The sequence below is a fragment of the Myxocyprinus asiaticus genome, chromosome 10, assembly GCF_019703515.2.
Source record: "Myxocyprinus asiaticus isolate MX2 ecotype Aquarium Trade chromosome 10, UBuf_Myxa_2, whole genome shotgun sequence".
Classification (NCBI taxonomy): domain Eukaryota; kingdom Metazoa; phylum Chordata; class Actinopteri; order Cypriniformes; family Catostomidae; genus Myxocyprinus; species Myxocyprinus asiaticus.
This window is the reverse complement of record NC_059353.1, coordinates 32,132,040-32,149,204: the sequence shown is the minus strand read 5'-3', so window position 1 is coordinate 32,149,204 and position 17,165 is coordinate 32,132,040. Positions and strand designations below refer to the sequence as shown.

General features: G+C 40.1%; 1 protein-coding gene across 1 annotated transcript in view; it reads right to left on the bottom strand.

Annotated features, from left to right (window-relative positions):
* The window catches only part of LOC127447169 (integrin beta-like protein 1), an 80,790-nt gene that overhangs the window by 51,182 nt on the left and 12,443 nt on the right, over positions 1-17,165 (bottom strand). The window contains exons 3-4 of the mRNA XM_051708797.1: positions 2,088-2,234; positions 95-217 (exon numbers count right to left, since the gene is read on the bottom strand). Coding sequence (XP_051564757.1) covers positions 95-217; positions 2,088-2,234 — 270 coding nt within the window. The remainder of the gene's footprint in view (positions 1-94; positions 218-2,087; positions 2,235-17,165) is intronic.

The following is a 17,165-nucleotide window of genomic DNA, read 5'->3' as shown; positions in this document are numbered from 1 at the left end:
ATATGTACGTGTGTCTTAAGTGTCCAAATGAGCACTTTTTGGGGCCAATGTGGATCAAACTATACTGTAGGCACAGGTCACCCTGCTGCCATACCTCCACACACTTCTCCAGAGTCTTCTTCCAAACACTCGCTGTCATCACACTCACAGAAGCGTCCACTGATCAAGCCCTTCCCGTTGAGATTATGGCACATGCAGCTGCCACAGTAACAGGTGCCTGTCGGCCAGACACATCAATGTCAGGATCCAGAGAACTCATTCTGTCACCCTACTCCACAGCATCACACTGCAGCAAACACACTTGCACATATGAAGACACACATACACTCTCACAAACACATTTGATCTTAACCTAGATGACCAAACACAGATACAGTTTCATGTACACACATGCCGTAAAACATGGCTACAAATACCAAGCACATCTGCAAACCAGCTGGGTCCTCTTCCCCTGTTAATCAACATACATGTATAAACAAAGCCACATCACCCTACGTTAATGTTCAGGTCAGTGTAAGGGTTAAGTGCAGGGTTTGGGTCAAGGTGTGAAATGCAATGAAGCTGCTGTTTTCTATGGGGATTTTCTTGGCCGCTCAGACTGTGTTAAGCATGTTTTGACAACTGGGCACCATATAACTTTACATTTAGTTATATTTATAAACAAATATGCAGAAATGGTTAGATTTTGATAAGGCTCATGAAAGATCAGTACATTATTGCATTCACTGTATCCAACAAAGAAGTTTTGTCACACCATTTACCAAAAAGCCAAAATTAAAACCGAATAAAAGTTAAAGGAATATTCCGGGTTCAATACAAGTTAACCTTAATCGACAACATTTGAGGCATAATGTTGATTATCGCAAAAAATAGTTTCAACTCATCCCTCCTTTTCTTTAAAAAATAAATAAATAAAGCAAAAATCGAGGATACAGTGAGGCACTTACTGTACATTGGAAGTGAATGGGCCAATTTTCTGTGGAATTAAAGGGAGAAATGTGTAGCTAATCATTTTATTAAAGCACTTACATTAATTCTTCTTTTAAAACTCATGTATTATTTGAGCTGTAAAGTTGTAAATTGTCCTTTTTACAGTCGTTTTAGGGTTTAAGGGTTTGTTGACATTACATCATCATGACAAGGGTGTTGTAAAATTGGCTATAACTTTACACACTAAAATCACATTAACAATCATATTGTTTACATCTTGTGGCTATACTTTTGAAACAGTGAATATTTCAACCTTTACAAATTGACGGCATTCTCTTCCATTGTAAGTGCCTCACTGGAACCCAGATGTTTGCTTTTTTTAAAGAAAAGGAGGGACGAGTCAACATAATTTTTTGTGGTAATCAATATTATGCCACAAATGCTGTCAGTGGAGCTTAACTTGTATTGATCCCGGAATATTCCCTTAATTGGGTTATTTTTTGGGTTTTCAACTTGTAGGTTGCAAGTCTGTTCTGACTGTGTCATGGATGGCAAGGCAAAAAAACAATGGTAAATGCAAATAATTAAATGCAACTAACCAAGTAATCATGCTTGGTTGGCAAATATATATATATATCCAACTTTAAAAGGGAGAAGAATTTGGTGCAAGTACATCTGTTACTTAGTAGAAGCTATCCATATTAGACAGATGCCAACATACACATTACATCATGACAAAAGCTAACCAAGGTAAAACAAATTGGACCCAGACTAAATACAGGTACACTTGCAATGGGGATTAACATAGATTGTGCCGACTACAATGTGTTATGTGCAGCAAATTATTGGCTTAATAAATATAATAAATAATAATACATTTCTATGTTTGATTTTAACAAAATTTTGTTAACATTTGAACGATTAACAAATTTGGTGCTGTGTTAAGTTGCCGACTGATGTCCAATATTCAGTCAATTTATGTTCAGTACAAAACAATTAGATAAGCAAATGTCATAATCAACTGTGCGCCTGTGTGCCTTCATTTGTGACTGTTTGCATTGCATAGCATAATAAGAAATTCTAGATCACAGCTCTGACATGGAGACAACTTTATTTTCTACAGGGCCCGATATAATATGAAATGTGAAACATCTTACCAGCATTGGAGCAAACTACACCCTGGCCGTTGCGACAGAGGTCTTTGCTGGTTTTAGCAGAGAGGGAACATTGCTCCTGAAACTGGCAGGATTCCCCAAACCAGTCCTCATCGCAGAAACACTTTCCACATTTGCATATCCCATGATCTGTAGTGGCAACACAAACACACAAAATATATTTATTGATTTTTTTTTTTTTTTATTAACATGTGGTCAGGATACAGACCCACAATGTAAAAAGTAAATGGCTGAAAATGATGTTATGTTGGAGGAGCCAATGAGCTCAATATGAGATCGATTTTGTGATTAGTAATACATTTATAAGATGTTTGGAAAGGGGTGAAGGACAGGGTGAGGTGCAAGCCATTAACACTCTCCACGCATGCATGCTTACAAAGGAAACCCTGTGAATGAAGGGGGGCAAGGAGTCCTGTGTGATTCACACATGTGTGCTTTTCACAGCTAAAAGGTGTTAAGATCCTTGTAGTTTTTTCCACACCATAAACATTATACAATTATACAACACTATACACTAGAACAAGGGCTCCCAAACTTCTATGAACTAAAATATCTACTTGAAGTACCCCCTGAGATTTTAAGCCATGTTTAACTGGTAACATTTTACAATAAGGTTTTATTTGTTTTAATAACATTAGTTAACATAAACTAACAATGAACAATGCTTTTACAGAATTTATTAATCTTGGTTAATTTTAATTTTAACATAAAGTAACACATTTTGAAAATCAAAACTTGCATATATTAACATTAGTTTATGCACTATGAACTAACATGAACTAACAACTAACAATTATATATTTTTAACTTGCATTAACAAAGCCTACTACATGCTGTGAAAAATATTTTGTTCATTGTTTGTTCATGATACCTAATACATTAACTAATGTTAACAAATGGAACCTTATTGTAAAGTGTTACCATTTAACTTTCAAAATCAAATGAAATTTACAACACCTTTGCATGTTCAGTTGTAAAATATTTGTTTTTTTTATTATTTATTTATCAATTTACTTTCAAATTTGACACACACACACACACACACACACACACACACACACACACACTATATATATATATATATATATATATATATATATATATATATATATATATATATATATATATATATATAATTATTATAATACATAATTATTATATACTTTTGATTCATTTAAGCATAGGTATTTCTATAACAACAGTAACCTCACCAACCCCTAGGGATTTGCGAATCTCGGTTTGGGAAACCCTGCATTAGTGGTCTGCTACCAAAACCAAGTAAAAGTAGATTACTGTGTGTTTTTGTAATGGAAACATAGTAATACAGGTCTAATAAACATAAAGGTGATGTGTGTAACTTTTTCTATGTTACAGTACATTCTCCTTTCCCAACTTAATATGCACAGACAACTATAAGTACACCATTTGTGGGATGAATACTATGGCGGCAAATCAGTGCCAATAATCTGTGCGCATTTTTGACTCTCGCACGTGCGATAGATTGAAGCCACGCGAGGAAACAGGTAGAACTCGCGTGCGCGTTTTAACCCTTGCGCGCATTATTGACACTCATGCACGGTAGTTCAATGCTGCGCGAGGAAACAAGAAGAACCCGCGCGCTCGGAAACCTCTGCCGCGCGAGCAAGATTATTCTTCTGCCTTTGCTCATGCAAACATCTTTTAAGTTTGTCAGTGGTGGGGCGGGCTCTTAGTGTTTTGTGTGTAACCTTCATTAATTTCATTGGTTATTCCCCTTTCCCCTAAATTAGTTGTGATTGGCTAGCAATATCTAGGCTGATAAAAAAAAAAAAAAAAAAAAAAGGAAAATGCTTTCTCTAAAGTGTTATATTGCATGCTTATTATATGTACAAGGAATTTACTTTTTTATCTAAAGTGACATACGTTATGCAAATTAAAGATAGTCTTCTAATAGCAACTTTGAAATCAGTGGTTTAAAGTCACCAATGTAGACACAGACACTTTGCAACATCCTGTTAATAAGGCTATGATTTATTTTCCTGGGCTCACAACTTTTCAATTAATTATAAAGTGTCTTACAACTGCAATGACAAAAGTCAGATTATATATTATATTTAAATAAATGGCAGTTCTTTAAGTTCTACTGTATATAGTAACATCACAAGAATGCAACAGCTAGCTAGTAACCTACCTGTTTTTAAAAGTGTCTTCCAAAGATACACAGTACTTGCATACATTAAATCAGCCCTGTTATTAGCAACAAATAAAGTAATAATGACTAACATGCAGAGGGTCCCTTGATGAAGCCATGGCTGTCTCGTTTGGAAGGATGCAACCTCCGGAGGTCGCATTTGTTGGCCGCATACGTCATCGAGGCTGTCTCGTTTCGTAAAAGCGAGTAGGACACTTCGAATGCAGCCTTCAAATGCGACCTTCTTTTACGGGAACGCAGAGGATGCATGAGGTGTATCCTTCGTGGGCACTCACAACCCACAATTCTTTGCTTCAATGGAAATGTCTAAAAAAAATAACACCAATTTGCCCGTAAATATGATGTTCAAACTCAAGTAATGTTAATTTCCAAGATGAAGTACCTCAGTAGATGGGTACAGGGTATATAAAATTTATAATTATATTAATATTTAATTAAAATAAAGTATTAAACTAAAAGTACACCTGGAAAATCTATTTTCTTTTCTCTTTACATCATTATAACTCTCCTAAAATTTACCTCATACATTCCCTTCTAAAGGGACTTTGTTCTCTTGTCACTCAAAGCGATCTCACTTGTTAAAGAGTGGCGTGCTGTCATAGCAACCATGTTACGTTCCGTTTCCGTTTGTCCTATGAAGGCCATCTCGTTTAAATGAGGCTTGTTTAAAGGATGACGCTCGGTACACTGCAGCCTTCAAAGGACGCGTCCTACCTAGCACGTAGCCTTCGAAACGAGACACAGCTACTGTCTCTCACAAATCACAGGCGAGTTTATGGTTCTTTTTAGTAACAGGGAGCCAATCACAACTGACTTCTGGAAAAAAAGATAATAAACAATGATATTTGAGGTTACAAACAAAACAGCAAGAGCTTGCAAGAGCAAAGGCAGAAGAATGACCTTGTTGGTGCAGCAGGTTTCCTCACGCACAAAAGGTTATATTGCATGCGCAGAGGATTTCATGCGTGCCAGGGTTTAAAACAAGCGTGCAGGTTCTTCCCATTTCCTCACGTGGTTTTAATCATGCGTCAATAATGCGCGCAGATTATTAGCATTGAATTGCCCTCATAGAATACCATGAAAAGTTTAAACACTGTGGCTCTTTCAAAGCATTGCTTTTTTCATTTGAGTAGCCTAACCAGCCCATTATACACTCATTTAAAACTTTATTAGGAACACTATGGTCCTAATAAAGTGCCAGACTTGGTCTTCTGCCGCTGTGATCCATCCGCCTCAAGGTTCGACGTGTTGTGCATTCTGAGATGCTATTCTGCTCACTACAATTGTACAGAGTCGTTAACCATAGCCTTTCTGTCAGCTCAAACCAGTCTGGCCATTCTCCATTGACCTCTCTCATCAACAAGGCGTTTCCTCCCGCAGAACCACCGCTCACTAGATGTTTTTGGCACCATTCTGATTAAACTCTAGAGACTGCTGTGTGTGAAAATCCCACGAGATCAGCAGTTACAGAAATAATCAAACCAGCCCGTATGGCACCAACAATCATGCCACGGTCATAATCACTGAGGACACATTTTTTCCCTCATTCTGATGGTTGATGTGAACATTAACTGAAGCTCCTGACCCATATCTGCTTGCATTTTATGCATTGCTCTGCTGCCACATGATTGGCTGATTAGATAATCGCTTGAATAAGTAGGTGTACAGGTCTTCCTAATAAGTGCTCAGTGAGTGTAGCAACATAGGCTTAATTACTTTAAAATTAGGGTGGTACTACCTGTTTTATTTTTGTTTTTTAAACAATGGAAGATGTTTTGGAAATCTGTTTTAAAACATTATTTTTGAAATTCAATTTGGTGCTGTTAGTTGTGCAGAAAATAGACACTTTTCACTTTAAATAAGGGGGTTGTTTAAGTTTAATCATCTCTGGTCTGTACAAGCACAGAATCAGGGTCAGCATATGTCACTTTAATGCTTCCAAAACCATGAAACAGTTCTTGGACAAACAAAAAGGAATTTAATACTATTTAATCAAAGGCAGTCCTGCAATCTCAAAACCTCTACAGCCGAGTATAGCGAATACTGACAAATGCAATGTGTGGTACAGTAGTTTATTTCACCTAAGCTCACCCTTTCAGATAACACAAGTCATTCTACTTATTACAAATACTGAAATATGAGCATTTCTTTCCATTCATTTTCCATCACTCATTCTTTCTCTCTTTACCCCTCCCCTTCCCTCCTTCTGTATGCAACAGTGGCACAAGTCAGACAAGCAAAATGTCATTTTCTATATCATACGACTGTTTTGATTGCCCATCTTTATTCACGACTCCATGGATGATAATGGATATACAAAAAAATGGCAGCCAAAATATGATCTAAATATCTCCTGTTCTTGTAAATTCAGCTCTTTAGCCAAAGTCTGAAGTGTCAATACCTGCACTAATCCATCATGTAAATTTGATGTCGTCTTCAAGGACTATCCATCAGTCCTTAACAATAGCCTTGTCCTCCTCCAGTACTCATTACTGAGTGCCTTGGCTGCTTGTCACAAACATTCAGTGTTTTATAGCCAATCTGGAGGGAAAGGCAAGAATAATGCAAATTCAAAATGGAGGATACATCTATCTTGTGCCCTATAGATTAAAAACAAATTGGTATTGGAAATGTAGAGACATCAGCCAAGAACTGTATAAAAATTAGAATTTCTAGGCTGTGGCTTAGATTTAAACTTAAAGAAGGGTATTCTTTATTACCACATCTGGCTGGTTGTTAGTAGTGGGACAACAAATTCTATCTTCAGGCATACACAACTCCTGATTTGTGTGATTTCACCCATATGTTTACACACAAACACTTTTTGTTGCGTCTAACTGCCACAGTTTCAGACATTACAGAGCAGGCATTACACATTTTTTCATACATGGGAAAATAAATACCAATGCTGAATAGGTTAAAAAAAAAAAAAAAAAATATATATATATATATATATATATATATATATATATATATATATATATACATTTTTTGGAGGCAATCAGTTACATCAAATTTATTTAGTTAACAAACGTTTAAGTTCATAGAACTTTCAGATTTTGATTTTATACTACACTTGCTCTCAACTTGAAATTTTGAGTAAGTTAACTCATACATTTTAATGATACTTAACTCTAAATTTAACTCTTTGGCTGATCTTACAATTACCATGTAAGCTCAATTTCATTACTTCAAGTAGAGGAGACTAGTACAGTAACTAGTGAACTAACTAGTACAGTAAATGCTAGCATGCTGAATGCTAATTGGAAACACTGTGCTTTAATTAGCATGGCAATTGTTCAACAAATAACACAACATACTGGAGAATAAGCTTAATTTGTACCTGTCATCAACTTAAACTCAAGAGCCACTATTCACCATAATGATAATGCCCAAGAACTTTAACATAACAGAAACTCTTCTAAATAACACAAAAAACATAAAACACTACATTTACATTCATCTTGCACAAAGACACATAAAATACCACTTAATTTTAACATTTACTCTCCCTGTCCAGTGCCATGCAAAGCATGCTGGGAAATAGAAATGCCCTGCCCAGTTTCAGTTAAATTGAAGTTCATTAAACTCAAAACAATAAAACAATTCAGGTTACTTAAAAGGTGTCAGTTTTGCAAACTCCAAAGTAAGAGAAAGTTAAAAATACTCATCAAGGTAAAAAAAATGTTAACAAATTTGAATGATACATTTTTCCCTACTCAAAACAATTAATTATTTCGAGCATTAGGGTTTACAATGATAAGAATATGGAGTGACCAGGAATATGAATGCTTGATATAAACTCAGGCAATAAATACAGGCAACGCTGTCTTTGAGAGAATCTAGAACATATTTTTTATATTTATATTGTTTAAAAAAAATGTTTACTTGGAGTTTTAGCAAGAAAATACAATATGTAGCATGAGTCTGTACTGTACCAATATGTATAGCATGAGTTGGGACTGTACCGATGATTTGTTTGGACAAAAAATGGCTTGATCGTCTGAGAAAATCTTACCAGACCTGTGTATGTCTGAAAGCCTAGGAATAATGTTCCACCCAGCCAGGCCAAGCTTGTAACTGATCATTGTTAAAATTCAAATTTTTATCATTTATTTTTTAGTAAAATTTGAGTACATCAGTGGGGGCATTTGCATATTTGCCTTTCTCAAAGTCCCACAAAATGACAACCATTGATGCACACATGAATCAGATTAATACCTGCCTTTCAGTTGTATTAATTTGCACATGTAGATACCACTATCAAAATTATTTTCAGGCATGATAAATCACTTTACAGGCCCTATTTAATCCATTTGCATTGACACCACCCTTTATTTTGCACTTTTATGGAGGCACACCCCCAAATTACATATTCACTATAGGAAACTCGCAAAAACTGATTAGACATGCTATTTTACACATCTGAACAACTCAATCTTTTGATAGACTTTGTAGAAGATCATGTCAGCCATTTTTTATGTGTGCTATGAAGTTTGCATTTGTACACATAATAACCCTTTAGAAAAGAAGGGTCTCTTTGCAGTAGCTTGATCTTTAAAACATGTTGTCTTCTTAGCCTGTTAAACAGTAGCTTTGTATAAAACAAGACAAACATTCAGTGAGGTAATTATTTCCCCCTTGTTGTTCTCCTACTTTGTGTTGTAGAGCGTAAAATGATTATGTGCTGGGCTGGGCCGGGATGGGTGTGAGGGAGACATCTGTCCTGGCTGATAATGCTGCATACAGCAGACCTGCAGCGATGAAGAGAAAATCATGTAAAGAATAAGGGGTAGTGTGAGTTTATAGACAGTCTATAATTTATTATGCTTGTCAGATGTGTCCTTTTTATATCAGAGCTATGGTCTGGCAGTTGGCACATTTGTTCCAGACACATTGAGCCATGGTGCTCATTTGGGAAATGTGGATCTGGCACAAATATCCCTGCTAAGAAAGCTGCTTAAAGGGATAGTTCACCCAAACATGAAAGTTTCTCACCATTTACTGTCCTTACAATGCAAGTGAACAGTGGTGGAAAGAGTACTGATTTTTTCACTTAAGTAAAAGTACTGCTACTGAAAAAATAATTAACTTGAGTACAAGTAGATGTACTGATAAATATTATGACTCAAGTAAAATAAATAAGTAGTTTGCTGAAAAACTACTCAAGTAATTATGATACAAGTTACTTTAGGAAAATTATATTATATATAGTATGAAGGGTTTGATTTTAGATCCCCACACTAGTCTAAAAAAAAGAGGGGAGTGAAGGGGTTAATATTCAAATAGCCTTTTACTCTTACATTTTTTCTTATTATATTAATCAATTTTCTATTTTCCTTTTACAATAAGGTGCAAGTAACATGTATGTCATCTGAGGTGTGACTGAGGGTCTGGCCCCATGCCAGAAAAGCAGTAGCAGTGATCATTCATTTAGACTGTCTCTCGGAGAATATACATTTAATTGTACTGCATTTATTCACAAACAAATCTGTTATAATTATTGCATAATTAATCAACTATTCAATAACCACTTGATTCTATTTTAATTCAATCACTATTAATTGAATGAGAGAGAGAGAGAGATTTTAGTTATGATATGATTTTATTGTCATACTGGGTGACTATGCGCATTAGTAGGCCTTGTGTGTATGCTCTTTGCCGTGCTCTGTCTTAAAAAGTTAGGGAGACGACCTCCAGTCCTGGGAAATAGATAATGCCTACCCGTTGCAATGTCTAAATCATTCTGTGTTTGGATTGTTTATGGTGCCCTAAGACATATGACATCTGCACATAAGTTCTGTAAAACCAGTTATGGGAACCTGATTAATGTTATGGCTAACTAATTATTGTTTGCACAAAGGTGGAAACAGACCATATTTGTAAAGTGCTGAGATGTTTGAAGTAAGTGACCTATCAGAATCTTAGAAAGTTTTATACTGTGACACCTCTAATTCAATTTACATATGACTATAATTGCTTGTGAATCTTTTTGAATGGGAGCTTCTTTTTTTTCTTCTGTATTACTGAACCACTGGATTCAATTGACTTGTGATGCTTATTGGAACAGCAGAGAACAATCAGTAAACTCTCTCTCAGTTGATTGCAAACCTGAGTCTGAGTTTTTATTCCTCAATATTCATATTGAGGATCCAGCTGTTACCCCCTGCAAGTATAAACGTGTCACGGATCCACCGGGCTCTCCCTCTCTTTCTCCCTCACTGCCGACACAGCGCTCACTCTCCCCTGAGTTTTGATCACATGCACCTGGACATCGTTAGTGGATAATCAAGACTGCATTTATACCCAGCTTTCACACACACCCTTTGTCTGTTCTTGTCGATGTTTTCTCAGAGACTACGGACCTTCCTAGTATTGACAAACTTACCTGTTGATACTTATCTGATGTTATATTCTGTGGATATTACCTCCTTGTTGTTATCCTCATCTGGGTTTGTGTGTTGGTTCCTCCTCTGGTTATCCTCCAGCGTTGTCACTCTCCTGTTTCTTCAAAGTTACATTAAAGTATCAAAAGACTGTTGAGAGTTATCTATTCATCTGTACATCATGTTATTTCCCTGTCTGGAAATTACTTACCTGCTGTTTGCAACACTGCTCAAACTGGATTTACTCACCTGTTGTTTACATTGCTGTTTTATTCACCTGTTCAATAAAACCTCACTGTTGAGCCCATATCTCTGCCTCCGTGAGTTTCTCCGTGACAGAAGAACAGACCACCAAAACTGACTCAGCAGGGGCTTCCAATATTCCACCAACACCGGCGAGCACAATTATTGAGGAGCTGGTGAATGAAATTCGTCGGATCATCTCTCCATCTGGAGCTGCGGACGCCAGTTCCTCTTCCCTTTCCTCACCCACCTCTCCATCTCCGGTTTCTCTTCATGCCTGTCCCATGGTCAGTCCTTCTCCTTATTCGGGTGCAATGTTCACTAATGCTCGAGATGAAGTCTCAGAGGTTTCAAACAGACAGAGCAAAGATCGCCTACATTATTTCATTACTTTCCGGATGTGCACTGCAGTGGGCAAACTCTCTGTGGGATCAGGTGGCCCAGTCACCCAGTCATTGGATGCTTTCCTCACACATTTTAAGGAGGTTTTTGGACTACCCATTGGTGATTTGTTGGTGAGTGAACAACTTTATCGTCTCAGACAAGGAAAGAAGTCGATCACAGATTATGCTCTGCAGTTTCGCACGCTTGCAGCCACGAGTGGCTGGAATGAACCGGCCCTTCTAACAAACTACCGACAGGGGCTGGAACCTTCTCTGCGGTTGCAGCTGGTGGTGTATGATGACTCCATCGGCCTGGAACGCTTTATTCAGCTCTCCATATGTGTGTCCCAGTGGATGAAGACCTGCATCAGCGAACAGAGTAATATACAATCCCCACCTGCACGCCTTTATCCACGCTCTCCAGAATCAGAAGAAGAACCGATGCAAATTGATTCATTCAGATTGTCCCCACTCGAGCATCAATGGAGACTACAAAAATGGCTATGTTTTTACTGTGGAGCTGGTGGGCATGTGATCGCCGAATGTCCTGTTCGCCCCTTACGACGTATGGTGAGTCATGCTTATTCGATGCCTATTATACATGCTCTGTTGTCTACTATCGTTTCAGCGATCAGTCCACATGTTTCTCTCTCAGTCAAGGCCCTCATTGACTCTGGAGCGGCAGGCAGCTTTGTCTCAGAACAACTTTGCCGCCGGCTCCAACTCCCATCGATCAAATGTTCCTCCCCGATCTCTGTCCACTCAGTGACTGGAAGACCTCTTGGAAGAGGAATTTTATTTAGGATTCTGGAGGGCTCTACAGCTAATATCATCCTGGGGTGTCCTTGGCTACAACTACACTCACCGCAGCTCTCATGGACTACAGGAGAAGTGATGGCTTGGGGTAAGGAGTGTTTTCATGGATGTTTACAACTTCCCCATCCTAAATGTTCCAGTGATGCTGTTTCTGTGTGTGCTACTTCAGTAGAGAGTCCTGCAAGTGAGCTTCAAGTAGACGTGCCCCAGGAAAATAATGCATTCAAAGGTGTCTTCAGCCCACAAAGAGCAGCTAGTTTACCTCCTCATCAACCATGGGACTGTGCCATCGATCTTATGCCAGGAGCACCATTGCCCAGGGGATGGATTTATCCTCATTCACTTCCCGAGCAGAACGCCATGGAGGATTACATCGATGAGGCTCTGAAGCAAGGTTACATCTGCCCTTCTACTTCCTCTGCCACTTCCAGCTTTTTCTTTGTGGCCAAGAAGGACAGAGGCTTACGGCCCTGCATTGATTACCGTGCACTGAACAAAGTTACTGTCAAGTTCCGGTATCCCCTTCCCCTGGTCCCGGCAGCTGTAGAACTCCTAAGAGGAGCCACTGTGTTCTCTAAGCATGACTTGTGTAGCGCCTATAACCTCTTTCATATCCGGAGGGGGGATGAGTGGAAGACCACCTTCGTGACCCCAACAGGCCACTATGAATACCGGGTCATGCCCTATGGCCTGGCAAATGCCCCCTCCATGTTCCAGAACTTTATGAACAAGGTGTTCCGGGAGTATCTCCAACGATTCATTACTGTCTACATCGACGATATCCTCATCTACTCGTGGAACGAGAACGACCATCGCCAGCATGTGGCGCTCATACTGGAGAAGCTTAGAGAACAACAACTGTACCTGAAACTGGAAAAATGTGAATTTCATCAACCATCTATTCAGTTCCTCTGACACATCATCAGTCCCAGAGGGGTGGAAATGGACCAGGGGAAGGTTGGTGCAGTTCATTCCTGGCCCAAACCCACCACAATTAAAGAACTTCAGAGATTTCTAGGTTCTGCAAACCTCTATCTTCGCTGCATACGCAATTACAGTTTTATGTCTGCTCCACTAACCTCTCTTCTCAAGTCTAAGCCCAAGTCCCTGTCCTGGAACCAGCCTGCCTTGAAGACCTTCCAACACCTAAAAGAAGCATTCATGACTGACCCAGAATGAACTTTCGTTGTGGAAGTAGATGCCTCCACCTTAGGCATTGGAGCAGTATTATCTCAGTGGCAGGGGAATCCACCCAAGCTTCACCCATGTGCCTTTTTCTTGCGGAAACTCACTCCGGCGGAGCAGAATTATGACATAGGCAACCGGGAGCTACTTGTCATCAAGCTGGTGCTGGAGGAGTGGCGCCACTGGCTGAAGGGATCACGTCATCGATTTCTGGTCATCACAGATCATCGCAACTTTGAATACCTTAGAGAAGCAAAACAGTTGAACCCCGCCAGCCTGGTGGGCCTTGTTTTTTACACGGTTTAACTTCTCTGTTTCTTATTGTCCAGGGTCCAAGAACACCAAAGCGGATGCTCTATCCTGACTTCATGCTGTGGAACCTCTTAATGGTACACATGAATCCATTCTACCACCAGCATTGATAGCAGTACCATCCAGTGGGCCCTGGACGATCAAATAGAGGAGGCCGCCAGAAAAGAACCTGCTCTGCCGGGGTGTCACGGGGGACGCAAATACATCCCCACATGCCTTCAGACTTCCCTCATCACTTTCGTCCACTCCTCCCTGGGCTCTGGTCATCCTGGTTACCATCAAACCCTCTCGCTTCTCCAAAATTGATACTGGTGGCCCCGTATGTCCCAGGAAGTCCAGTGATATATCCAAGGCTGTCCAGAATGTGCCATCTCCAAATCTCCTCATCATCTTCCATCTGGTAAGCTCCTTCCTCTGAATGTTCCTCAGCACCCCTGGTCACAACTGGGGTGGATTTTATAACTGACTTACCTACATCGGATTCCTTCACCTGTGTATTAGTTGCTGTTGACAGATTCTCCAAGGCGTGTCATCTGGTTCCGATAAAGGGCCTCCCTACAGCGCTGGAGACCGTGGAAGCCTTATTCCATCCTGTCTTCTGGAATTATGGCCTCCCAGAAGACATAGTGCCTGACCGCAGCCCATAGTTTATCTCACGGGTATGGAGGTCCTTCTTCTCCCTGCTGGGTGTATCAGTGAGTTTAACCTCTGGATATCATCTGCTATCCAACGGGCAGATGGAGTGGAAGATTCACGAGATTGGTCACTTTCTGCGGACCCACTACCATAACCACCAGGACAGCTGGAACCGTTTCCTACCATGGGCCATGTATGCACAGAACTCTCTCCGTCAACCAGCCACCGGACTCACACCGTTCCAGTGCGTGCTTGGCTTTCAGCCCCCTTGTTTCCCTGGTCTGGAGAGCCTTCGGATGTTCCAGCTGTGAGCCACTGGTACGAGGAAAGTGAGAGGGTCTGGGACTCAGCTCATGTCCATCTTCAATGAGCAGTTCGGTGGCAAAAGAGCCAGGCCGACGCTAGAAGATCAGAGACTCCTACTTACCATCCTGGGCAGAAGGTCTGGCTCTCCACTCGAGACATCTGGCTCCGGCTGACTTGTCAAAAGTTGAGTCCCAGATACATTGGTCCATTCACTATACAACATCAAGTAAATGCACTCACATACCAGTTACAACTACCCTCACATTACAGAATCAATCCCACTTTCCATGTTTCTCTCCTCAAACCTTACTATCCTTCTCTGTCTCCTCCTTCCTCAGAGCCCGGTGTGACCGAGGAACCCCCTCAGCCTTTGTTCCTGGAGGATGGGTCGGTGTACAAGGTTTGAGCCATCCTAGACTTCCGACATCAGAGAGGACATCTTGAGTACCTGGTAGACTGGGAAGGTTATGGTCCTGAGGAGAGGTCCTGGGTTGCTCGAGATGACATCCTGGATCCGACCTTACTTACCACCTTTCAAAATCCTACTCACCCAGCTCCGTGTTGACAAGGTCGGCCCTGGCGTCGGAGACTCCGGCCCTCAGGAGCGGTCCCTGAAGAGGGGGCGGGGGTACTGTCACGGATCCACCGGGCTCTCCCTCTCTTTCTCCCTCACTGCCGACACATCGCTCACTCTCCCCTGAGTTTTGATCACACACACCTGCACATCATTAGTGGATAATCAAGGACGGCATTTATACCCAGCTTTCACATACACCCTTTGTCTGTTCTCAACGATATTTTCTCAGAGACTACGGACCTTCCTAGTACTGACAAACTTACCTGTTGATACTTACCTGATGTTATATTCTGTGGATATTACCTCCTTGTTGTTATCTTCGTCTGAGTTTGTGTGTTGGTTCCTCCTCTGGTTATCCTCCAGCGTTGTCACTTTCCTGTTTCTTCAAAGTTACCTGCAAGTATCAAAAGACTGTTGTGAGTTATCTATTCATCTGTACATTGTGTTATTTCCCTGTCTGGAAATTACTTACCTGCTGTTTGCAACACTGCTCAAACTGGATTTACTCACCTTTTGTTTACATCACTGTTTCATTCACCTGTTCAGTAAAACCCCGATGTTGAGTCCATATCTCTGCCTCCATGAGATTCTCCGTGACAATACGCTTCCATTTTTTTAGAACACAAAGACATTTTTGTTCTTGAAAGAAACGTTTGCTTCCTTTCACCAAGGATGCATTAAATTGATCAAAATACTGCCAAATTACTATTACAGTTTGAAATAATTGTTTTAAGTGGTATTTATTCCATTTTTATTTCCTTACCCATGATGCCAAACAAATACTGTGTCACCTATTCCTTACAAAAGCATTCTAAAGTACTAATTTGGTACTCAAAATGTTTTTCTTACTATTAGAACAATTGAAAATGGTTGCGCTACCATGCAGAAATCACAATACAGTGGGTTTTTTTCCCCATTTGCTGAGGTATTGAGTTTTTACAAGTTGATTTACACTTGCAAGTCAAATTTTGGTTTTAAAAATAGGCAAAAAGAAACACATTTATCCTGAAATTTTATTTTCTCCTAAAGTCTATTGATTTAGAGAGATGAATGCTATTCCATGCATTACTGTTTTGAAAAAAGCATATCTAACCAGGATAGAGAGGGAAGTGGATGGCAAGATGCGCATCAAAAAGACAAGTAAATCAAAGTCTCTAGTTTGAGAAACAGACTCCTCACAGGTCTTAAACTAGCAACTTCTAAATGCCAAAGACCTGCATTGCTGCAAGAGGATTCTTGGACAAAGAGAACATTTTAAGAATACAACATTTGGGGGCACCATGCGAGGTTTGGACGTGTGAACGGCGAGCTCTGCGCACTTTGCTAGTTTTAATACTTTTTGTGTCATAAACCGATGAGATTCGATACACCCTGTTCCATAATTGTTCTATGAATACAATATGTCAAAGAATTCAAAATTCTCAGGCTCTGGAGACATTAAAAGACACTTATGTGCTCAAGCCCCTGAGCAGCAGGCTGCAAGCCCGGGACTCAATTTGGCCAGTGAAGTGAAAGGGATTCAGCGTCAACTGTCGAACATGTCGGTAATGCTGACGAAAGTCGTTGCTGACTTGGAGGAACTTGCTGTAATATGTCGATCGATCACTGCCATGGAGACAAAATTCACTGAGTTGGTTACAAGTGTTGTGGATGTTGAGAAACAAATCGATTATCTGGAGTCATCGGAGAGGGAAATAGCTGCTAACCCGTTAGCGACCAAGACGGGCTTGGAACACGTTTGGGAAAAGTTGGAAGAACTTGAGAATTGTAACCGGCGAAACAACGTCCGAATTGTTGGAATTCCTGAGGATGAAGAAGGCCGAGATATGGTGAAATTCCAAGATGAGCTCTTCCCGAGTCTGCTCGATATAACAGGCCATAAGCTGCAAATCGAGCGAGCTCACAAAGTTCTGGCTCAGAGATCCACTGAGGGAGACAGGCCCCAATCAATTCTGGCCAAATTTCTGAGATCATCTGATAAAGATCTTGTGTTATGCGAGGCGAGGAGTAAAGGAAGGCTTTCTT